The 26,686-nt window shown below is 34.6% G+C and overlaps 1 protein-coding gene across 3 annotated transcripts in view; it reads right to left on the minus strand.

Annotated features, from left to right (window-relative positions):
• Positions 1-26,686, minus strand: part of LOC138811994 (protein phosphatase 1 regulatory subunit 12A) — a 111,879-nt gene that overhangs the window by 50,994 nt on the left and 34,199 nt on the right. For all 3 annotated transcript variants that reach the window (XM_069999950.1, XM_069999948.1, XM_069999949.1), the window contains exons 2-4: positions 10,604-10,734; positions 5,478-5,596; positions 1,066-1,225 (exon numbers count right to left, since the gene is read on the minus strand). In XM_069999950.1, the coding sequence (XP_069856051.1) occupies positions 1,066-1,225; positions 5,478-5,596; positions 10,604-10,734 (410 nt within the window). The remainder of the gene's footprint in view (positions 1-1,065; positions 1,226-5,477; positions 5,597-10,603; positions 10,735-26,686) is intronic.

Genomic DNA, 26,686 nt, shown 5'->3' on the forward strand with positions numbered 1-26,686 from the left:
AATTGGATAACTTTCCATTATTATGCCTCACTAAGCCTTTGTCACATTTAGAAATTATGCTCACAAATTTTTATTTATTTATTTATTTATTGTGAAAATACTGTACAGAGGAGTTACAATTACATGGGCAAGATAGTGAGTACATTTCTGTACATTTCTTATCCATATGCTCACAAATTTTAAGAAACTTTTTTTAAACTTTATTACATGGATACTACGATATTTTCTATTCTTTTGGTAACTAGCTACATCTACTTTGGACTTGGTAACAGTTTGAAAAGATCTGTAAAAAGTTTTACATTACAAACAGATGGTGACAGGTAAACTAAACAGCAATTCTAGAAGGTTATTTTACTGAAATTGTATACGGACTGAAAAAAAGGTAGGAAATCTGGGAATGGGTTATCCAGTTCATTGTTTTTACTGATAAGCAGGAATAAAGGACAGTATCAATATTAAGAAACTCAAATGGATTAGAAGGGAGGAAGTAGATGTTATTGTGAGCTAGTCTTATTCCTTTTACATACAGGCAAAAAAGTTATGCAAATACCATTAGTAACACTTTAGAAAAGTATGTAAAAGAATTCTAATCCAAGGAAATTGGCTGATAAGTATAGAGCCTTAGTTAACACTGCTTATGCCTTAATATTGAATATTAGGCTATTAGAACTTAGTTCTAGTGTTCCTGTAATAGAAACTGTATTTTAGATGAATACTTACTTATATTAGTAAATAGGTATTTAATAATATGAAGCTCTCAACTAGTGAATATGGAAGCCTTAAAATTACTCTACTAACTCATTAGTTCAAAAGATAACATATAATGGTTGAATGACACTGAAATTCACCTCATGGTAAAACTTCAGCTTAAGAAAATCAAGAGCAAAAAACTGAAAATTTGAAAGGACAAACTTCAGAAACAAAAGCAGTACAGGCTTTCTCTTTCTTCCTGCAAACAGTAATTCCTTTATTAGCTGTATGAAAACCTTAATTTACTTTAAGACAAAGAATTATGACATACAGAAAAACTAAAGTAGAAAAATAACTCTAAAAAATAGTACTAACTTTAATACTTCCGTGTAGCCTTTGGCAGCTGCCACATGGAGTGCTGTACCTCCAGATTTTGCATGTCGGATATCATTTATATGACCACTATTCAACCACTGTCTTGCATCTCTAAGCATTATCCGTTCCTCTTCCTTTCGAGCTGCTTCTATATCAACCCCTGAGAAAACAAAAATAACTATTTTCATTTTTTTCTTACATTGAAAATGATTTTTCCAAATAATTATCCAAAATATTTCAAGTTTAAAGAAAAACCAAAAGCAAAACCAGTTCTAGAAAATGAGCTGCTTATAACTCGTTGTTTAAATAATGTGAGAATACTGTAGATATTTTTAGTTTTCTCTTCTGATCATTTAGTTTCTGTCTCTACAATTTTAATCTTTTGTTTTCTTTTCACTTTTCCTGATTACTATTTTTTTAAGTTTGAACATTTCCCAAGGTATAATATCCTTGAATTTTTTTAAATTAAAACTTTATTAAAAAAAAATTATATGGGAGTAACAATCAAATTTGATCTTCTGTTTGACTTGTTCTCTGAACTCTAGTCTAGGAGGTACACGTGTTTACTGAGAGCTTCGATTAGGAAGGTCCTATATTCATCTAAAATGTTACAGATATTAAACTCTCTCTCTCTCTCTCCAAATTTCCTTTCTTTTCCCAACACGGCACATTCTTCATACCACCAGAATTATTTTTTATAATTTATGCAGATGTTCATTTACCAGACTCTTAGTATCATTTACAAGCACTATGCTAAGTTCATGTGATAAAAGTAAAAAGAATACAAAAACGAAGAGGGTACCTCTAACCTTCAAAAAGCTCTGCATTTTGGGGTAAAATAAATTAGTAACGATGGTCCTAGAATTCCTAAATGACCTAGTGGTATCTTATCACTTCAACTGATGGCTACTTAGAAAACTAATAACACAAATCATGATACATTTACAATCTCTATCTTTCTCCAGAATACCATGAGTTTATTAAAGGTTAAGGATCCTTTCTTTTTCCCACTACTGCCAGAGTATTTGGAACAAAGTAAAGGGACAGTAACTGCTTACTAAATGCATAGTGAATGAATAAGTAAATGAATTTTTAAAAAAAGTAACTTGTTTGTTCAGTAGAGGGTTGACCTAGGTTCAGAGACTCCCTGCCCAGACAATAGTAGGACCAGTTATTGGGTCGAATCTATAGTTTATGTTGGTGTCAATCAACATAAAGGACCTGATGAAAGTCTGCTCAAACCTCCTGCAGTGAACCAAAAGAAATGTTGAACAGATTTCTACAGGCCCATGCCTATAGTATCCTAGCTACTCAGGAGGTTGAGATCTGAGGATCACAGTTCAAAGCTAGGCCGGGCAGGAAACTCCATGAGACTCTTATCTTCAATAAACTACTCAAAAAAGCCAGAAGTGGTAGAGCATTCGCCTTGAGCACAAAGAGGCGCAGGCCTAGAGTTCAAGCCCCAGGACCAGGAGGAAAAAAAAAAAAAGGTTGTAATAAAATGTAATTAGCTGGCAAGGATAGGGGGGAAAAGGAACCCTCACTATACTGCTGGAAGGAATGTAAAATAGTACAACCACTCTGGAAAGTAGTCTGGAGGTTCCTCAAAAAACTAAACACAGACCTTCCCTACGATCCAGCCATACCACTCGTAGGCATCTACCCTAAACACATCATGAATCAGGATATGACTAGGACAGCCACACACATCCATGTTCATTGCTGCACTATTCATAATAACCAAGATATGGAAATAGCCCAAATGCTCCACAGTAGATGAGTGAATCCAAAAAATGTGGTGCCTATATACAATGCAATTTTACACAGCCATTAGAAAGAATAAAATAATGTCATCTGCAGGGAAATGGATGGAACTAGAACAAATCATGTTAAGTGAGGTAAGCCAAGCTCAGAGAGACAAACAGAACATATTCTCTCTGATATGTGGAAGTCAGATCTAAAATGCACTGGGATATGTCAAATTACACAGGATTCTAAATACTCACAGTGAGACCAAAAGAGGACACTCTTAGGAGAAAATCACTAAGGTCAAATCCCTTCTTCATATTTATATAAAATAACACACATACTTAAACTCCTAAAATATGGAAACAAATGATTCTGTCTTTTTACCTTATATGTGATATATTCCTCTGTATATCTTCGGGAGAGTCAGGAGGAATAGAACTCAAGGAAAAAGGGTAAAAAAAAGTAGAGCAGTAGAGCTCACTGGGCACTGTGGAGATGGAGGGAGGGACAGGGAAAGTGGTAACAGTTGACACTGTATGAAAGAAAATGTACTTATTACCTGACTCATGTAAAGGTAAACCCTCTGTATATCACCTTTATAATAAAAATAAATTTAAAAAGTATTTTCATAAAAATACAGGGAAAAAGTGCAGCAGAAGTTCAGCCACTGAATGTAGAGCCTCGAAGTCTCCTACAATTGTGTTTGGATTCTGAGTATGGAGTTCTCATGGAATTCTGATTCATTACACTATATATAGTATGACTTTCTCCCCTTCTTTCACTCTCAAAATTGGCAATTGAGTATCTTTTCTTCAGTCACATGGAAAGCAATACTTTCCATTCATACTTCAAATAATCCTTTGTTAAAGTCAGAAACAACATCTAAAGTACATAAATTGGATTAATTTCTTAAAAGTCTATGGTAGCTGTGGTTTGGTAAGAGTTCCTGTATTTAACTCCCAACTTGAGAATTTTTATGAACTCATCCTATCATATACATTTTCTTTTTATATATACTCCTAGATTTCTCTAACTCCCTTTATGGCTAGTATTTGGAGGTTACAGATAAATCCCTGCTTGAAGTCGAGGATCGATGCAACTACTGTAGTGCATTCCTGGCTAGAATTATAGGCCTGTATCTCTGTGCCCAGATGTATTTTAAAGATAATTTCATTAGGATACAGTTATATACTGTTTATAGTGCAGAAATCAATGGTAATATTCAGCAGAATTGTGCAAATGTTATTAAAGTTAATATCAAAATATTTATGAATCATAAGAGAAATTATACTTACCATTCTCGATCTGTGACATCTCCCAAATCTCCATCTCCATCTCTAAGGTCTTTCAAACTCACATATTCAACTGCTTGAATGCCAAGCAATCTCAAATGACCCACTGATACTTCCCTAAAACATATTCTCCTCACACTCTTCACAGCTCAAATACAAACTTCATTTATTTAGTTGCTCTTACTAAAAACTTATTCTTTTTTACACATCCTATGTTTAATAACTCAATCATTTTGATCAAATCTTCAAATATACCCATAATCCAACCTCTTATCACTTAGGCTACTATGACTTAGTCTAGTCTTATCATGACTAATCTAATCACAATTATTTTCTAACTGTTTTTCTTCTGTCTTACTACAATGAATTCTGAATACAGAAACCAGACTCTTTTCAATACTATTCATGTTAGTCATCTGCCTCAACACCTGTACTGACTGCCTGGTTCACTTGGATTAAAGGCTTACAAGGCTTTATATATTATGACCTCTTGCTACTTCTATAACCTCCTCTCCTAGCAATCTCTTCCTCTGCTATTTTTGCTTCAGTCATGCTAGTTAATTGCTGCTTATATACCAGGTACCCTTCAATCCTTATATTCATTGCTTCCTCTATCTAGAATGGTCTTTTCCCAGAACTAAATGACTCATTTCCTCTCTGCATTCAAATCTCAGTTAAATGGTCTCTTACCAAGAGGCCTTCTTGGCCACTGTACTTAAATTTGCAGCATTTAAATTTGTACTGTATTTAAATTGCACCCATCCTGTGTACTTTCTATTCCCTTTCCTAACTGAAACTCTTATTCCCATATAATTTTTTAAAATTTAATTTTATTGTCAAGGTGATATAGAGAGAGGTTACAGTTACATATGTAAGGTAGTGGTAGTGAGTACATTTCTTGTCAAACGTTGTTACCTGCCTCGTTTTTCTCCCACTTTCCTGCCCCTGTAATCTCCCCCTCCCCCCAGTATAAAGTTCATTTCCAACATGTTGTCTTGTGAGTATCACTGTTGAACTGGTTTGCCCTTTGTTCCAGCATTTTTGTTGTTCCCCTTCCCTTCCCTAATTCAGGTAAACGTATACACAATACATAGGATACCAAAATCAAATACAGACTGATCCTACCGCTTGTGATATTTCTTTCAGTTTAACAAATGTCAAAAGATACAATATTAAAAAAAAAGAAAAAGATACAATATTGAACAAGTTTCAAACAGAATCACACTGTACCTATTGTTCAGTAAGCTAGAATGTTTTTCACTTAAATTTTATGGTCATTCTTCAATGTTAATATTTACTTTTCAGGAAAAGTCAAAGTATCTAAGTGGTACACTTTTTTTTTTTTCCCATTTTGGTTGGTTTTTATATTACCTTGCCGATTAACTTCATTTTGAAGTAGCTCTTCCATTGCCTCTTCCTCTGCGATATCTAAAGGTGTGTCTCCTTCACTGTTAACAGCCCCTACATGAGCTCCTTGACCAATCAAAAACCTGTATAACACAAGAAAGATAGTTAAGCCAACATACTATCATTGAAATAAAACAAAATTCATCCAATAAAGACAAATTCCTACACTGGAGCAGTAACAGAGACCAATAATATTTGCATTATTTTAAAAATTTAACTATAGAACTATGTAAATTTAATATTGTGATGAATTCCAATGTAATTGGCGTTATGGTATTTCTATTTGTGTATCTATAACACAATTTTAAGAACGTAAGCTACTGATTCCTCAAGCCTGCCAAAGCGATCCAGATGCAATTAATCATTGTCATTGTGTGAACTTGTCATTATGTGAAATGTGTATCTCCTGGAATTATTTTTTTATTGGTATTACTAATGTCAAATACTGGTTTTAAAAACCTGAAATGGTGTTGAGCTCAACCATGCAAGAACCATGTCAAATCCCAGCTTTAAAAACCCCAAACTGTTATGAGCTCCATCATGCCAAAAAACAAGTAAGTTCCTCAATTATCTACTCGACATAATTTTTAATCTCATTCTTCTTGTTTCATACTGTAGGCTCTAATAATATGAAAATATTTACTGTTTTAGATTAAATCATGTTCTATTGGTAACCTTGATTTTTTTGTTCAATATACAAATAATGGGTCTATTTCTCTATGTCCCTAATCAATTTAACTCATACATATTTTAAAGCCAATATAAAATACTCTCATAAAAATGAGAAACTGCCAGTATATAGTTAAAAAAATATCCCCTCCACAAAGCTAACCAGTATCACCAGTATAGAAAAAAATCTTCAAGTACTTTTGTTATGCCTTTATGTGTATGTATAAACCTACAGTCAGTTATAGGGCTTGAACTCGGGGCCTGGGAGCTGACCCTGAGCTATTCAGCTCAAGGCGAGTCTCTACCACTTGAGCCATAGTACCACTTTGGGTTTTCTGGTGATTAATTAGAGGTAGGAGTCTCATGGACTTTCCTTGCCCAGGTCGCCTTTGAACTGGGATCCTCACTCAGATCTCAGTCTCCTGAGTAGCTAGGATTACAGGCATGAGCCACTGGTGCCCGGCTATAATCACCTTTGTAAAAACAAAATAAACCGGAATGCACATCTTTCCTTCTAACAGCAAAAAATATCCCACAGTATAGTTGGATCATATTTTCATTGAATACCTCTTTCATGCTAGTCATGTTCTCAAGTGAACATTTAATATTGTTATTTTCAGAAATTATTATTTTCATCGTATCTTAAAAATTTCTCAATATGACTACTATAAAATCTGTTTTTTCCTAGCTATGCATAAGACTGAAAATATTTACTGATATTCGTATATTTCCGTTTATGAACTGTTTGTCTTTTGTCTACATTTCTAACTGGTTTATTAATTCAACAAATGCTGATGATGTCACACTCCAGGAACACAGTAATAACCATAGGCTTTCCTCTCAAGAATACAGTCAGGTAAGAGAATCAGATTATGCATACAATGTAAGCATAAAGTGTTATGACAGCCAGGCGCTGGTGGCTCACGCCTGTAATCCTAGCTACTCAGGAGGCTGAGATCTGAGGATCGCGGTTCAAAGCCAGCCCGGGCAGGAGAGACCGTGAGACTCCTATCTCCAATAAACCACCAGAAAACCGGAAGTGGCGCTGTAGCTCAAGTGGTAGAGCACTCGCCTTGAGCTGAAGAGCTGAGGGACAGTGCCCAGGCCCAGAGTTCAAGCCCCACGGCCGACAAAAAAATAAATAAATAAATAAAGTATTATGACAAAAATAATGTAGCATATAGGAATAAGTATAGGTTGAGCAAAATTGTTGGGAAAAAAATGTTTCAGATTTCAGATATTGTGAGTGAGAAATCTGGAATATTTGCATATAAACAATGAGTTATCATCATAGGGATGAGATAATGTATTATCTTTAATGCTCTTGTGTTTTAACTAGGAGCTGGTACATTAAGTTAGGTATTCAATTTTCCCTTTTGTTTTCATAGTTTTAAAAACTGTTATACAAAACTAAAAATAATTTCCTTAAATGCTCCAAATAATAAGTGAGTCTGAAGCAGGAAAGTAAGAGAGGTGAAACAAGAACTGATGTACACTTCAAGACAATATACAATTATTCTGCTAGGCAAAATCCAGATCAAACAACTATGGGTACCTTTATTTTATTTATGTGTTAAGAAATCATCAAAAGGATACACATAGTGTATCTCCTCAGAATAGCTGTAGTGCTTAAAATAGAAAGAGCTATATTAAGCGCAGTTTTAAGGAAGCATAAGGTCAAAGCCAAACCAACAATGCAAGTTTATATTAACAGGAAGGATGCAAAGAGAAACTAATTAGAGCAAAGCTCTAAAAATTCTACCAAGAAGCAGAACCTGAGGGTTATGGGTATGGCTCAATACATCAGGCACAGCTTAGTGGTCCAGCTCATTATTTATTTGCAAATTGGTAAATACTGTTTTAGCACAAAATCAAGTATCATTGTGGCCACTTTGTGGACAGGAAAATAAAAGTTTCTGGTATCAGAGATACTACTCATGAACCAGATGCTTTGTATTTAGCAATTGCTGGTGATTGTTTTGCCCAAATTGTGCTTTCTAATTTGAAGCCTGATTCTATAATTTACTCTAATTTAAGGGCTGCATATAATAAACCTCTCCTTGGTTTCCAATAGCTTGAGATGCCGCCAACCTTCCAGTTCCTGTCACTTCTCAGTGTGCACATCCAAAACACAATTCTACTGCAGCAAAAGGGAAGCAAGCAATGACAAGACTGAGAGAGTTCATTTTGGTGTGTTAGACTTACATGTGGCTAAATCAATTCCCTTTATACTGTATTACCTGAACAATCTATTGGCAGTTATTATTTTTCTTGTTAATAGTGTTTTTACTCTGAGCTTTAGTATATTCTAATATTATGTCAATATCAATGAACAAATTTTCATTTGAGTGCAAGTGAGATGAGTTATTCAATGAAATAAAATCTGCATTAACAGCATAATCCAAACAAAGAGTTCTGACCTAAGACCTTTGAATGTTTTCCCAAAAGTATCAGTTCTTTTCTTTCAACACTTGAAACACTGGATCTCTAAGATTTGCAATAAATGAATCTGCTGTCATTAAACTGTTTCTCCATAACTGCTTTCAAGACAGTTTTCCCTTGTCTTTAATTTTTAGAACTTTACATAAGATATGCCTTTTTTGTTTTATCCTATTTGGGATTTACTAAACTGCTTTAATTTTGAGGTGTACTTCTGCCAAATTTGGAATGGCTATTTTCTAAATTCCTGTATTACTTTAATGCTCTCCTCCTGTTATTTGGCTAATACCTATTATTTAGCTTCTGTGGCTCCAAACGTACAATACATGGCTATAGGAGGTTAAAAGAAAAGGGAAGAGACTACACCAGTGTCCTTCTTGAGATTTCCAGCTGCTCTAACTTCTCTCTAGCTCCATTTCCAACATCTTAAAATCATAATTCCATAATTACTCTAAAATTAATTATACCAATAACAAAATTGAAGCTAACACTTGTGAAAGAAGTCTATTAAATTGGGCAAGGCTCTGGGTGTGGCTCAAATGGTAGAGTACCTGACTAACAAGAGTACTTAAACTCTAGTTTTCCCCAAACCAAGACAGATATAAGAGGTCAGACTGCAAATCTAGCTTGCCATTTGTAAAAGTAAAAACCAAAACAAGAAAAAGTACATTCTTTTCTTAAAGAAAACATTCAAGGTTCAGTTATTCGATTTTTCTACTTTTTTCTCTATTCTTGCCACACACTAACTTTTTTTTGGTGTTACAGGAGTTTGAATTCAGGACCTCTTGTAATCTACCACTTGAGCAATCCTTACAACCCTTTTTGCTTTAAGTTATTTTTCTGGATAGAGCCTTTGTCTTTTTTCAGGGCCAGCCTCAGTCAGTCATTATTCTCCCATTGTCTTCAGTGTTGCTAGGATTATATATATTATATACATATTATATTATATATATTATACAATACACATGTATCACATATAATAGTTTCATGCAACATCTCTCTCCATATTCTAATGCTTTCTCTCTATAAAACTATAGTTCCTAAGAATTTATTCAATTGTGGTCAAGTCTAGTTTGCTTGCTTAACCAAAAGGTTGATTCAAATAGGAAATCATTAGCTGGACACTATCTGGGCACTCACACCTGTAATCCTAGCTACTCAAGGAGGCTGAGATCTAAGGATCATAGTTTAAAGTCAGTCTGAGCAGAAGAGTCCCCATGAGACTCTTACCTCCAATTAACCACCCCAAAACCAGAAGTGGCACTGTGGGTCAAAGTGGGAGAACACTAGCTTTGAACACAAAAGCTCAGTGACAGTGTCCAAGTCCTTGACTTCAAGCCCCATAACTGACCCCAAAAAATGAAGAAAATATTGGGAATCATAAATATAATACATATATGTAAACACATTTACTTCAACATAAAAGACATTAATTTACCCATTCTTTAGTGAAGAACAGACTCTTTCCTTGGATCATGTCTTCAAATGTCTAGAAATACATGCTGCTTTTCTTATGCAAACAGAATCATAGTTCTTTATCTAAGACTAAAATGTCTAAAGGGAAGCATGTATAATACTGGATTTTTTTTTTCCTTCTAGTCTTTCAGTTGTCTCATCCACATATAATTAAATACCAATTATACTTTTAGTAATCCTTGCCTTTGGATCTTTCCAAAGTATTTTATTATAGCACAAGGAAAAAAACATGCATAATTCATTTGTTTGGAGATATCCAACTGTATTTTGTAATGCTGACAAGCATTAAAAAGGCTGACAAAACATACAACTAACATTTGGAAAGCTCACAATCCAACTCCACTGGTAAAAACAGAAGGGAACTTAGCAACACAGTACAGCCAATGTGTTTTAACAAAGAACATACAAGTTAATACAGTGAATGTCATTGTTAATATTATGGATGAGAAAACAGAGGCACTGACAAGCTGGCAATAGAATAAAACTAAAATACAGAACTGGCTTACTCTGCAATATCGAGATATCCACAGGAAGCAGCTGCATGTAGTGGTATCCAGCCTTCATTATCAGGCTGATTAATATTTGCTCCATTTTCTACCAAAAACTTGACCATGTCAACATTGTCATCAATGCAAGCCTAAAAACAAAACATGAAGCATAACTGTAAAATATTTGTATCAACAGTCCAAATAATAAAATTCTTAATAGATTTTATAATATATACAATTTTTGTAAATCTTCAGCTATTATGTTGTAAGACCAAAGTCTTTTCTTTGATACATATACAACAGTACTACTACATGACTACTTTTTATGGTAACACAATTACAAAAACAAAAATACATTAAAATGAAAATAATCAAAATATTATAATTATATGCCAACAATAGCAATAATTCATAATATGTAGTTGAGTATGGGTGCAAGATCCTTTCAGAGAGGAAATAAAGCTATTTCAAAATAACACTAAGATGTTATTTTCAACTTTTTCTTCATTGCATTTGAAGATGCAAAAGCAACAGTGATAAAATTGCATGTGTCAATCAAGGCAGAAGCAACAAACAAAAGCAATCACTGTATTGACCAATATGCACTCACAGTATACTATTTCCTTCTTCCCTCTGCTAGTCCTGGGATGTGCACTCAGGAGCCTCTCACTTGCTCAGCTTGCTAGTTCACAGCTGGGACTATCCCTATATTATTCTTGAACTAGTACTCTAGCCCTGTAGTATGCTGATTAGCTAGAGATGAAATCTCTCCTACTTTTCTGCTACACTGGTTTTAAAGTAATATCTTCCCAGTCTTAGCCTTCTTGAGTAGCCAGAATCTTGACTCTTAAATACATGCCTTTTTAATAAAATTATGTAATAAGATAAAAATACACATTAGAGCACTTATCCAGAAAACGAAAGTTGTCTTTAGAAAAGTATCCGTGCAACTGAATTGGAAATTATACTAGCCAGCTTTCCACTAAATTAATTTTACTTCAATGAGAAACTAGAATATAACTTTTGACTCCTGACTGAAATTTTCTTGAAAATGAGACAAATGAATGTCACTTTAAGAAAAGCAACTAACATCAATACATACAACATGCAATTCACAGTGCATGTTACCAACTGAGAAATCAAGCTTTCTAGATTAAATTAGCCATTTTGATTTAAAAAATGTTCTAGGTACTATAGAAAAATTGTTATTTTAAATCAGTAAATATGTTAATTGCTCAGTTTTAACCTGTAAGACTACATATTATTAGTATATACAACCTTTAGAAATTACAGCTCATTGCAATTTTCAATACTTGAAAGTACAACATTTTGTAAACAATAGTCTTACAGTAAGTAAGGAATTAAAAAAAAAATATTTGCTTTGTGCTAAGCAGTATGGTAGATTCTATTCTTTGAACAGGTATTTCAGGGTTTTGTTCTTGCTATCCTATTGAGAATGCCTGTCCAGCCTCTTCAGTAAATGCTGTTGGCAAAATTGGTTAATCACCTGTAGAAAACTAAAGCTAGATCCTTATATATCACCCTGCACCAGAATCAACTCCAAATGGATCAAAGACCTCAGAGTCAAAGAAGACACCCTGAAAACATTACAGGACAGAATAGGAGAAACCCTAGGTCTCTTTGGCACAGGCTGAAATTTTTTTGAGACCCAGAAACTCAACAGATCAAAGAAAGGTTGGACAAATGGGATTGCATGAAACTGCAGAGCTTCTGCATGGCAAATGACATAGCTAGCAAGATCAATAGAAAGCCCACAGATTGGGAGATCTTCACTAGCTAGACAACGGTTAGGGGTCTTGTAAGGTCTGAACAGGGACACCTCCCTCCCTCTTGGCTAAGTTTCTGCCCAGTATCTGTTAACTATGTAACTGGCAGCCTGGAAGTAGTCATCTTTCCCTCCTGCTAGGTGACATCCTGGGCCACCCCTCTGGTCATGTGCCTCCCATCTGACCTCAGGAGGGTCCTAGACCCTGAGGTCACATCCCGATCCAGTGTGTCCACACCTCCTCCTGTCCCTGGCCTAAATAAGTCCTGGCCCAAGAGTGGGTTGCCCAATTTCCCGCCTCCTTTCCTTTACAGCCATGCTTCTCCACCACGCATGGTGGGGGCAGCAGTTCGGTAAATAAACTTCTTTTCCTGCCTGAATAGAGCGTGATGTTCTCCTCACTGGCCACCTAATGAAACCTACTTATTTAATATACCTTACAGGTCTCATATCTAAAATATATTTGGAACTCAAAAAATTAAATCCCCAACAAGAAATCCTCAAAGAAACAAATGCCCCATAAATAAGAAGGCTAAAGACTTAAAGAGAGTCTTCTCTGAAGAGGAAATAAGAATGGCCAGCAGACACATAAAGAAATGCTCAACTTCTCTAGCCATAAAAGAAATGCAAATCAAAACAACATCGAGATTCTACCTCACCCCAGTAAGAATGGCTATAATCAAGAACTCTAATAACAACAGATGCTGGAGGGAATGTGGCCAGAAGGGAACTCTACTGCATTGTTGGTGGGACTGTAAACTTGTTCAACCACTTTGGAAAGCAGTATGGAAGTTCCTCAAAAGACTCCACAGAGAGCTCCCCTATGACCCAGCAATCCCACTTTTGGACATTTACCCAAATGATCACAAACAAGACCACACTAAAGCTACCAGCACAACTATGTTTATCTGAGCATTATTTACCATAGCTAAGATATGGAACCAACCCAGCTGCCCCTCAGTAGATGAATGGATCAAGAAAGTTGTGTGTGTGTGTGTGTGTGTGTGTGTGTGTGTGTGTGTGTGTGTGTGTGTGTGTGTGTGTGTGTGTGTGTGTGTGTGTGTGTGTGTGTGTGTGTGTGTGTGTGTGTGTGTGTGTGTGTGTGTAAAATGGAATTCTATGCCTCCATCAGAAAGAATGACATTGCCCCATTTGTTAGGAAAAGAAAGACTTGGAAAAATTGTATTAAGTGAAGTAAGCCAGGCCCAAAGAAACATAGGTCCCATAGTTTCCCTTATTCGCAATAACTAGTATATGTCTGGGAAATAGAAAAGGTCAAAAGCTATGTACATATGACCATATAAAATGAAGTTTGCCAGGCCTGGTGGCTCACACCTCAAATTCTAGCTACTCAGGAGGGCTGAGATCTGAGGATAGCAGTTCAAAGCCAGCCCGGGCAGGAAACTCCATGAGACTCTTATCTCCCATAAACCACTAGAAAACTAGAAGTGGTGCTGTGGCTCAAGCAGTAGAGCGCCATCCTTGAGCTGAAGAGTGCAGGGACAGCACCCAAGCCCAGAGTTCATGCCCCACAACCGACCAAAAAAGAGAAAAAAAAAAAGAAGTTAAGTGAAATGAACCCCAAGATAGAGACACAGGTGATTTTTTCTTTCTTGCTATTGTTTCTAACGTATTTATAAGGTACCATGTGATTTTTTGTTGTTGTTGTTGCTTTGTATGTTTCTCCCCCACAGTATAACCCCAGTTTTCACTATATTTGATGTCATTATAATTTGGGGAGGGGAAGGGAAAAAACAAATTGCTTACATAGGGATACAGGTTGACCCACTGTAATGAGATGTACAAGACACTATATTGAAAAACGAACTTTACAATTTAGGCAGGGGAGGGGGTATGGGGTGTGAGTGGAGAGTATAGCTGTGAAGGTGGGAAAGAAGGGATGGTAGGGGAAAAACAAAGGAGGAGGCAACAATTCTTGATAAGAAATGTACTCATTATCTTGCTCATGTAACTGTTAACGCCTCTGTACAGTATTTTCACAATAAAAATAATTTAAAAAAAAGATAATGCCTGTCTATCCATTTGCCCAAATATTTCTTGTACTGGCAGTTGAACTAAAGGACCTCACACTTGCTAGGCAGGTGCTCTACCATTTGAGCCCTTCCACCTTTTTAAAGTAATTGTTATTACTCTATCACATTAAAAACACCAGTATCTGGAAGTGGCACTGTGGCTCAGAGGGGTAAGAGCAGTGGCCTTGAGCAAAAGAGTTCAGGGACAGCCAGTCAGGCCCTGAGTTAAGACCCCATAACTGACAGAACAAAAACACCCATTAGTATTTTTATTTATCTATTTTATCTTTATCTATTTATTCATCTATCTCACCCAGTGCCTGAGATATAAAACATGTATAACAGGGCCTGGTATGGAGAAAATTACTTATAAATAAATATTTAAAAATTTTAACCACTTTCAGTTTAGGTACTTTTACCCATTTTCACCAAATTAGGCAGATATAAATGTTCCCCCTCCTACCATCCTTCAAGATCTACTATAAATACTATCTTATCCAATTAGTAATATCAACATTTGGATCTCACAAGTAAGCCGATACTTAATGTTATACTATAGCTATTTACATATGAATCCTAACGTTTTCATTTAAAATCTGTTCTTTAAGGCTGAGGATGTAATCCAGTGATAAAGTATTTGTCTAGCAAGCACAGGGCCCTAGATTTGATCCTCAATAGCTAGGTGAATGGGGAAACTCCAAACAAAAGACAAACTCCACAATGGAACTATTTACTTTTACTAATTTACTATTTACTAATGCATTTTTAGGAATACAACTGGATCATACATATCCAATGAAATAAGAGTGTAATTCCAGATGTATTCTCTTGGGAGGATTGCTAGATTTGGCACTATTCATTATTGTTATAGAATAGAATTTAATCAGATAAAATTCCTATATATGACCCTTACCTAAGAATCTATGAGAAATGCAAAGCATTTGTTTTATGGGAGTTAAAAAGGTGGGTTGAAATCTACTCAAAGAGCCTTACAGCTTCCCAACTGATATACACTATCAGGGTTTGTCTAAAAGGGCAAGTTGCTTTTTATCCAATTTGGGCAAAAACAGGCCAAAAAAGCTAATCATCTAGCTGGCGCTAGTGGCTCACACATGTAATACTAGCTAGTCAAGAGGCTGAGATTGAAGGATCACGGTTCAAAACCAGCCCAGGCAGCAATGACTCTTATCTCCAATAAAATAAAGTGGTGCTGTGGCTCAAGAGGCAGAGCCCTAGCCTTGAGTTGAAGAGCTCAGTCAGGAACAGCGCCAAGGCCCAGAGTTCAAGCCCCATGACTGACAGGAAAAAACAATAACAACAACAAAAAAACAAGCGAATAAGCTTGTTTTTTATCTATGTAAATATATAATCTACACATACTAGGGCTGAAGACTATCCTTTTCTAATGTTTTAAAAGTAATTCTAATACAACTAATGAGTACACATTGATTTACATTCTCTTAGTTCAGTGTCAAAAGATCCTTGCTTTTAAAAATCAGGCTTATTAAGAATCCAGGAAGAAACTGGCAGTGATGGTACATGATCATAATCCTAGATACTTGGGAAAGAAAGGTCAGGAAGAACCTGGTTCCAGGCTAAGATAAACAAAAAGTTAGCAAGAAATATGCCAATATGATTGGTAGTGGGGCATGAACTCAGGGCCAGGATGCCATCTCTGAGTTCTTTTGCTCAAGGCTAGCATGTTCTACCATTTTGAGCCTCAGTTCTTCTTCTGGCTTTCTGGTGGTTAATTGGAGGTAAGAGTCTCAGCTCACTTTTCTGCCTTGGTTGGCTTTGAACCACAATCCTCAGATCTCAGGCTCCTGAATAGGTAGGATACAGGTGTGAGCCACAAGTACCAGGCTAATTATGCACTTCTGCAATACCAACTATACAGAAGTCCTGGACAGCAAGATTGTAATCCTAAATATAGTATTCAAATTATACAAAACCCCTACTTGAAAAAGCACTAAAAGCAAAATAGGGCTACGGATGTGGCTGAAGTGGTACAGCAGGGTCTGAGTTCAAACTCCATTACTCAGTATACCTTGGCAAAAGAAAAAAAAATCTATGTAGTTACTGAGAATAAAGACGAGTATGTCATTTAAAAAGTACAGATAGAAAACTGTTTTCATATACCTATCCTTTTAAAACAGGCATAAAACTTGTGCTTTAACACAGACAGAAAAATATTTTTAAAGAAATGTAAGTTGAAAGAAAAAAAATTAGGTCAATATAGCATACATCTGTAATCCCAGCAATTGGAAAGTGAAGGAGAGATGGTCTCAAAATTAGAAAACAAAATAAAAACAGAAACTTACCAGTTTTTAACCATTAAAGCTTCTGTTTTACATTCAGAAAAATAAACTTTCTTCAGGAATGAAAAGTCATCAACAACAACAAATGAGGGCAAAAAAAATAAGAGCATCATTGTTAGGAAATGGAAAGACTTGGAAAAAATTATATAAAGTGAAGTAAGCCAGGCCCAAAGAAACATAGGTCCCATGGTTTCCCTTATTAACAATAACTAGTATATGTCTGAGTCAGGCAGAAAAGGTCAGATAAGTTGATGTTAGGGAAATGAACCCTAAGATATGTATTCAAATGTTTGTTTTCTTTCATGTGATTGTTTCTAACACATTTATAAGATTATTTCTTTGTTGTTTTGTATGTCCCTCCCCCACTTTATAACCCCTGCTTTCACTGTATTTGATGTTGGTATAATTTGTGGAGGGGAAGGGAAAAAACAAATCGTTTAAATAGGGATGCAGGTGGACCCATTGCAACAATGAGATATTCAAGTCATTATGTCAAAAAAACGAACTTTACAGCTTTGGGGGGGGGGGAGAGGACTGGGTGGGGAGCTGCGGGGAGGATGGGAAGAGGAAACAACGGAGGAGGCTACAATGGTTGATAAGAAATGTACTCATTATCTTGCCCGTGTAACTGTAACTCCTCTGTACAGTATTTTCACAATAACCCCCCCCCAAAAAAGAAATAAGAGCATCATTGAATCATTGAAGGATAAAATACAAAAGAGCCGAAGGACTATTTCAATCTAAGAAAAAGTAGCTTGGGGCTTACTAATAAGATATAATGAATAGTAGGGTGCTATTGGCCAGATCCTGAATTCAAGTTCCAGAACACATACACACACTATAATGAATAGTAGGGTGCTATTGGCCAGATCCTGAATTCAAGTTCCAGAACACACACACACACACACACACACACACACACACACACACACACACACACACACACACACACACACACACACACACACACACACACACACACACACACACACACACACACACACACACACACACACACACACACACCCCTAAGCGCGCGCGCTTAGTTGTTTACCATCTATTTACTTGACTCCTGGCATAACAGGCATAAAAAAGGCAGTAATTGTGCCATAATCCCAGTACAATCCCTTGAACAATGTTTAGCATATGGTAGGTACACAGTAAATGGATGTAGGGGATAACAAAAATTCAGAGATTAGACAGCCTGAAGAAATCAAATAGCAGGAAAATGACAGATCCAGGATTCTAACACAAAATGCCTGATTCCAAAAAATAAGCTCTTTTCACACTTAGCATTCTGAATTCCTACGTATGCTCCTAGTCTATCAACATAGTTTTCATGTATTAACAGGCTTTTCACAAGAGAATATAATACATCCTACCCACTTAGTAGGTATTTGTTGTACAAGTAGAACCAATTATGTTTTACCTACCACAAAAGCCAAAGGGAAAAAAAAGCTTTAAATAACATTTCCCTAAGAAAGAAAATCACAAAGTTTCTATCAACAATGCACTATATAGATAAAACAAAAACAAACAAAAAACATTAAGAAAGACTTGTAACTTTTGCCTCCAGGTTATTTTAGCTTACTATAAGTTTTGTGGCTATGGACAAGTAATATAAATAATTTTGGGCTTCTATGTCTTTATTTTTATTTCAAGTTGAGGGAAGTTAGAACTTCAAATATTACCAAAATTGTCTATTTTATTGATGTTCCTTTGTAACAAGTTATAAGCACCTTGAAAGCATGGCTGGAAAGTTCTCAGAACATACCTTACACATCAGATAATAAATACAAGTATCAACTTTAAGTGTATATTGCTTGAGAAAAAAACCTCCTGTTTTTCATGAGATACTGATTAAAGGAAGAAAGATTAAAGAGATTTAAGAACCAAAGTTATATATTGCAACAAAGAAAATAAAAAACCACAAAACTCTATTGCATTTTCTAGTTTATTAAATGGTATTTGAGTGACTTAATGATTCATAGTAACTTAAAAATATTAGAGCTATTTATAAGCATAATACTCCATTTTCCTTAACAAAAGAGACTGAGTAAATCTACTCTTTTTTTTTCCTCAATGCTTTAAATTCCCACATGCTTTGAAACAGTATCCTAATGTGTTATGTGAATATGATTATATAAATCATGGGTCCTTTACAAAATTATATAATATGATCGATCCATCAGCATTAGGTTCAATTTGTCATTAGTGGAGAGTAAAAGCATTTCAGAATTTCAAAGATGTTTGAAAACAATTTTTGAGCAGAGAATATGATCAAATAAGTATTATGAAGAGGGAAGACTCAAACTAATCAACAGCAGAAATCATTCAAGGAAAGAATATGGAGAATTAGAAAAAACAGTTAAAAAAACAAAAAGGAAGGTGACTAGTTAAGATACAGTAAATTAATATTAAACTGCTATCTATATATTCTTCTTAGAAAATAGATATGTGGCATTTCATCCAATCAACAGAGACCTACCAATAGATTTTTAATTTCTCTATTTTTTTAACAGCTTGATCCTCTTGTGCAAATAAAGAATTTGAAGATGAACAATTACACTGTATAAAAACAGTACTTACTCCTCATTATAGGAAAAAAAAATAAAAAATCTGTGGCACATTTATCTTTGAAAAGACCTTTTGCAAATGTTACCTCTAGAAAAACAAACTTTACTTCTCTCATGGATCATGTCTGTCTCTTTCAGAGGACTATATAAGGCAGCTAAATTTTCACAAATACTCCAAGTTGCAATTCCATTGCTGAAGCGGATAAAAATAAGTGGAGTTCTCCTGACTGTGTTGCACATTTTCCCATTGAAAGCATCCTAGCTTCCCTAAAATCACTGTAATGACAATAGCTAATCCATTATTCCACAGTAATCAAAGAAAAATTTATTAAAGATACACCAGTGATTTTCATTTATTAACTGGACCCCTTTTTCTCTTTTTTAAACAATTTAACACTACCAAGATTTGACTTTCCTCTAACAGTGTAAGGAAGCAAAAAATATGTAATAAAATTTATAATGGTAATAACTAAAAGGGCAACCCTACTCAGGTATCATATTTCAAAGTACAAGTACAGAAAACAAACACATAAAGAGATAATTAAAGTGAAAGGAATTTAAGTATAATTATTAAGATGTGCATTGGTTATTTTGAGAACCCAGAAATTCCAAATTCCTAAAGGAAACTCTATTCCTGACTTCAGTAAAAACAAGTGAAAGCTACTTCCCAGTATGGAAAAGACACCAAGTAGATATGGTAGAGTTCCAAAATAAAATCTTACTTGCCATGAGTAATCTTTTGACACTAAATAGGAAAAGCTTTTACTGAACAGATTAATTTTTAAAGATTCTCCCTCTGAAGAAGGTAAGTGAATGCTTTACTTTAGGAAAAAAAAAGTCCCAGCATATTGGAATTAGCTATTTTATAACAAGTGAAATGTTGATTATTATAAATATTTGTAGGTTTATAACTCAATGTAGCATTAAAAAACCAGCAAAAGAAAGTTAAAAACATTAAATCTGCTTCTTTTATTTTGTTCATAACTGTAGTATTTTTAAAATATTTAAAAATAAATACAAAAAGTACTGTCACAAATTTTTATTATATATGAATCTCAAATTTGTGGCATAAATCATTCAAGCTGTTCTCCTGAACATTTATATACCACATGCAAGCAACTGGCAAGGCTTTCCCATAAAAATATTGTTGCTCAGATAATCAAAAGCTAGCACATGCAGCACATTAAGGGACCCATGACTTGCTGACTTAAAAATATTTGACTAAATTTGGTCACTTTATTGAGCCATATAAGGAAAGAAACAGAACAAATCAAAGATACTTCTAAATTCTAACCAGACATGATTTACCTTATTTTTTAAAAATTTTTTTAATGAATGCATATCCAGAGCAATTAACAATAATAAACAGCTATGTGATGAAAATTCAACCTTTAATTCTACGTATAGGTAACAATGTTAATGAGCTGTAAACTTATTCATGAAACAAGTTCAAATACATAAAAGTGTTGCTTTTATTATTCCACATGGTCTGTAAGAAAACAATTGAGAAGTCTGATAACAAAGTGTTGGATAAAGGTGCTACACAAATGCACAGAGCAGGGAAGAGTCCATACCTTGAAGACAGATTTGGGATTGAACTATATAACTTGAAAAATCATTAAAATTTCATTCTTAAAACATCCAAATAAATGTATTTGTCAACTGTGCAACAACTAAAATCACAACCACAAAATTAAAAGGATTCAAAACAATTGCTATTACAAAGTTCACTCTGGAGTGAGATTGCCTAGGACTTACTGGTCAGGTGTTCATGTTATGAGCCAGTTTCCTTTGAAAAATGAAGAAAATAATACTTACCAATTCAAATGAACCCTTTGAAGCATATGAATTACACAGCAATAGATTAAATGTTCCACCTACCAATTGGTATCTAAGAGGATAATTAACTTTTAGAAGATACACTAAGAAAATTCTTCAAACAAGCTTACAAATGCATTAACACAAATTATCTATGTTGCAAAAGAGTAAAGCAACTGAAAAGATGTAGTTGTATGCAAATGTAATTACAGATTCTAGGAAAAAGTATAATATTATAGTCAATAGTTGAAATGGTGCCTGACTGTTAGTATTGACAGGCAAAAGACAAATTAATTTGAATATAAGCATTCTATTAATGGATTTCTACTCCACAGAAACAATTCTTTATCATTCTTAAGAGAATAAAAGCTCAATTTATAGGTAAAGAAATACGAAGATAAACTAGAAACAGTGTGTATTCAGAAAAATTGAAATGGATCCTGGCCAGGCAATGAGTTTGTTCTATCTTAAAGAAAACTGAAAAAAAAAAAAAAAAAAAAAAAAAGAAAGAAAGAAAACTGATGCTGCACATTTGAAAGAAGGAATTATAGATGCGATTTATACAAGAAAGACTATGAAGAATTCCAAGAAGTATTCCTATTTTAAGCAATGAACAATTTGTTATTGCATTAAAAGACTGAAAAGTAAATAAGTATGTTTAACTTTAGAAGAATACTATACTTAGTTATCAAGAAAAGTTCAACAACTTTCCTCTTCCTAACTAGATGTAAAAATAAAAACATACCCTTTAAAACTGTCATACATTTAAATGACATGATTAGAATTACAAATCCAAACACAGACTAAACAAATTGACTAAGACATAGAAATTCCTCATTTGGACAAGGAAAAGTTCATGCTTATGTCTACTAAAGAAATTATAGGAACTATTTCTGATAAAGAGAAGGCAAATACAGGTTTGAAAACACAAAATACATTTGTCTGGCAGAGATGACATAATATATGTTAATTGAACCACAGATGGTAGATACAGAGTATAAAAAATTCTGACAAAAACATTTGAGATTAAAAAATATATTAGTTTGTATGGGAAAGTTACTTAAGTCCTACTCAAAAACAAGCATTACATGGATAAATAAAAAACATAAAAAACGGAAGCTATAAACATTTTTACACAGTTCTGTCATTTCTTTTATTGATAAAGACCAATAAAATAGTAAGTACTAAGTGGGACTTGAGATTTTTAGAAGCAAACACTTTTATTTATGGGCTTAGAAAAAGTAATGCTATTTTTTTCTTCAGAGTTTAAGATGCTTAGAAATAAAAACTAAATTGGCCTTCAGCATCATTTTGTAATATTTTTTGTTGATAAACTATCATATACAGCACAGGAAGCTATGGACTTTGGAAGATATAAATACTAGCACTAGAGGGTATTTTCTCCTTGTTTCCTTTATACCAATGCCTGGCACATAGCAAGTACCTAATAAATACATGTGGACTGAAATAAAAATATGCTAACTCCTTTTTTTTTTTTTCTTAAGTCTTGGGGCTTTTGTCCGTCATGGGGCTTGAACTCTGGGCCTGGGCACTGTCCCTCAGCTCTTCAGCTCAAGGCGAGTGCTCTACTACTTGAGCCACAGAGATAAGACTCTCACGGACTTTCCTGTCCAGACTGGCTTTGAACCGTGATCCTAAGATCTCAGCCTCCTGAGTAGTTAGGATTACAGGTGTGAGCTACCGGCGTCCAGCAAATGCTAACTTCTTAATAAGCAGGCATTTATGACCTAGTGTGCAAATTGTGTTATTTTATCTGAGATATGCTCGCTTGTATTTCCAGTCTTACTCCTAACTAGATTACAATTCCATAAAAAGAACTGCTTTACAATGTTATTTCAATGAACAGTTTTTAGTGGACTAAATCAATCATGTAGTCCTGTCTTCAGTATGGACAACCCTGAATTAGGAGAAAAAATATGCACAAAAAGTAGAAAATTTTACTATGCAATTTATGTAAAATAAGGAAGAATGATTATATGATTAGAGATGAGTTAAAGTTTTTTGGAAAAATTGTATGTCAAGTGTCATTACTGTCTGAGCTCTAGGGACAGGAAGGCCACTATAGGAGTTTCCTTCTTAAATCTCATTTTCAACAGTTATGACTACAAACTCAGCTAGAATGGCTAATAAATGGATACAGTAATAAAAAAGCAATTTTAGTTTCAGAGGAAGAAATAATAATGATACAGTTCTTGCCACTGATATGTCTAATGAAGAGTCTGGAATACACGCTAAATTGTTAATTAAAATACATCTTTTAAACTGCTCTATACTAAAGATAAAAAAAATTCACAGCTTTCCAAAACAAAGCAAAAATTCACAATCTTTTGTACTTTTTATTTTTGGTGCCAGCTCTGCCTGGGGCTTGAACTCACTGTCCCTGAGCTTTTTTATGCTCAAGGCTAACTAGCGCTTTACCACTTGGGCCACAGCTCTGGCATTTTTGGGTAGTTAACTGGAGGTAAGAGTCTCATGGGCTTTCTTGCTAGGCTTGCTTTGAACCATGATCCCCAGATCTCAGCTTTCTTAGTAGCTAGGATTATAGGATGAGCTACCAGTTCACACAATTTTAAATAAATTTTTTTTCTAGAAAAAATTTTCAGTGTTCAACAAATCAGGTACTCACTAATTCAACAACAGATCTTGATTATTACCATAGCCAGCCAGTGTTGGCTGACAGAACAGTAAAAGACATTGACCAGATATCTGTACTTACACAACCTTTAGTCAAGCAGGCAAAACAAACAAAAATTCCCCAAACCCTCAGAAAACTCACACAGTAACACACAGTAACAAAAAGAGGGTAAATGTTATGGATTTTCAACTGAAGTACTAACTTAGATTTGGGGAAAAAAGGGAGAAATAAAAATCTTCAAGAGTGGTGCCTATGAATTTTTCCATCTACTCCATAAAACGTACTAGCCTGAGAAACTAGTCCATGATAGCAAGAATAAACATCAAGACACAAGTAGACATGTAAAATGTGATCAGAAAAGCCCATGTCATAGTCCAGAAAGCAATAGTATCTAGGTAATTGTGCAAACAACAAAGGAAAAACAAGAAGCAATAGCCTAAAGAGGTAGGCGGGAAGAAAAAGAAATAGAAGGATAGGTCTATAGAAGCAAAGGGGAAATGCAAGAAAAAAGAATATTAAGTTCTTCCTAGCAAAAACGCTAGGAAGCCAGATTTCACAGAAGGTTTCTTCCAAATAAACACTAACTGTTCTATATAATTTCTGAATGTTCCAGGCAACAGTTATACTTTACTCCTATTAACTTATTCACATATATTAACTCATTTGATCCTCATAACAACCTAACATTTTAAGTACATTATATCTAGTATTTAATAGCTAATAACTGCTAAGACTGGGATTTAAATCCAGCTGTCTAGCTTTCACATCTGTGTCCTTAACCAACAAGCTATCCAATTTGATGGCAGGTTCAGTATAAGATAAATTAATACCCCAAACTTGGTCCTATTTGTCAAAAGTTTAAATTCATATTCCTTTTGGGATTGAGACTTCTTTCTGGGGAGTTTATTTGGCAGATACACCCACACTTGTGCAGAAAGACATGCACAAAAATATTCACTAAAAACTGACAGGCATGCTGGGCGCCGGTGGCTCATAACTGTAATCCTAGCTACTCAGGAGGCTGAGATCTGAGGATCATAGTTTAAAGCCAGCCCAGGCAGGAAAGTCCGTGAAACTCTTATCTCCAATAAACCACCAGAAAACCAGAAGTGGCGCTGTAGCTCAAGGGATAGAGTACATGCCTTGAGCTCAAGACCTGAGGGACAGCGTTCAGGTCCAAAGTTCAAGCCCCACAATCGACAAAAAACTGACAGGCATAACACTGGAAATAAGTTCAAGGTCTTTTAATTTAAAAATCTGGAACTGTGGGTAGAGACAAGATGGGAAAATGAAAGAAGGAGTGACACTGACCAAGAAGCATTGTACTCATAACCTGACATCAATTGTAACCCTTTGTACAACTACTTAATAATGTTCAACAGGAAAAACTAATTTTTGTAAAAGAATAAGTATTACATGAGTGATATTTTTAATCAATGTGTCAAAAATTAAATTAGAATACTTTATGTATATTTATATATATTTGGTTATATCATAAAATATGTAAAAAGATATGTTAATTGTAAAAAAGCAATAGATTTATTGTGAGAGGACATTTGTAGGACAACTTTAGGAACAATAAGGTAATAGAGAACATCACAGAAAAGCACAGCCTACAAGGAAACATACAAGAGGAAACTACTCTTTTCCTTTTCCCACCAGCTTAAAGATATAAAAGACAACAAAATTCAGATTGTGAACATTACTTCTCAGTAGTTTACTTCCTCAGGTAAGCTACAGTGACTATCCACACATGAGGAACTCAAGAGACATTAGGAAACTATCCACCCACACAACTGTATTTTTATCTGGTTTGTACCCTTTGTATAATGTGCTAGACTTGTTGATACAATTCTATATTATGTCTAAGTCCTTCTTGCCAGTCCTTGAACAAATATCAGACTCTGTACTTTGGCTTAACTCACTATGAACATACCTTACAGGAACAAAAAAAATGCCATAAACGATGTCATATTTCCAGAGTATGGGAAGTCCAAGATAAAGACATGGACAGATTGAATATATGGTGAGGGCCTGCTACCTGGAAGCTATGGCACCAATCGTATCACTGGACTTTTAGGTAAGAGGAAAGACGCACAAGCATTCAGCCCACAACAGAATGTACACATGCAAATTCTAGGTAGAAAAGAGTGTTACAAAATATAATTTGATTAACCAAAGGAAATACTCTCCCTTTTTGAAGTATTTAATGACAAATATTGAATAATAAAGACTCATAATAAATTTTAAAAGAATCTAAATATTGCCCAGGTTGGCCTTGAACTGCAGCCTCTAAATCCACCTCTTCCATGTGTGGGACTACAATGTATCACTATGCCCAGCAATATGCATAATTTTTAACAAACGTACACCAAAGAATTTTTGAGAAATTCTAAATGATGTTTCCTAATTGAATGATGGTTAGTTATGGAAAGATAATGTTGACTGAAAATTATTAATTTTTAACATCAAGCATAGTGTGTCTTGTTTGAAGCTGAAAAGTGTCTGCTTCCTGCAATTAACTCTGCACACCAGACATAAGCATAAACACAAATTCTAAAGCTTTGCTTTAAAAAAAAATAGTATATTTTTATATGGAAATTAAGTTGAACACTGCACTGTGAATTTTAAATTTCAGATACTGATAATGAATAATACATTAGTCTTTGGTCATTTTACACTATTCAACTTTTGGGAGAAAACTTTGAACAGATTTTATGTATTACTGCATACAAATTAAGAAACTTGTAAAGAATCTTTAATCTACACATTCAATTATTACTATGGTTGGCTCAATATATTACATGAGATTTGCATTTGTGAGAGTTTTCCCACTATCTAAAAAAAGTATGACAGGCAGCGTTTTCTCTGCCAAACAAAAAAGAAACAAAAACCAGTACTGAAAACTCCTCAA

Source organism: Dipodomys merriami, unplaced genomic scaffold, assembly GCF_024711535.1.
Source record: "Dipodomys merriami isolate MVZ:Mamm:240054 unplaced genomic scaffold, mDipMer1.0.p SCAF_555, whole genome shotgun sequence".
Classification (NCBI taxonomy): domain Eukaryota; kingdom Metazoa; phylum Chordata; class Mammalia; order Rodentia; family Heteromyidae; genus Dipodomys; species Dipodomys merriami.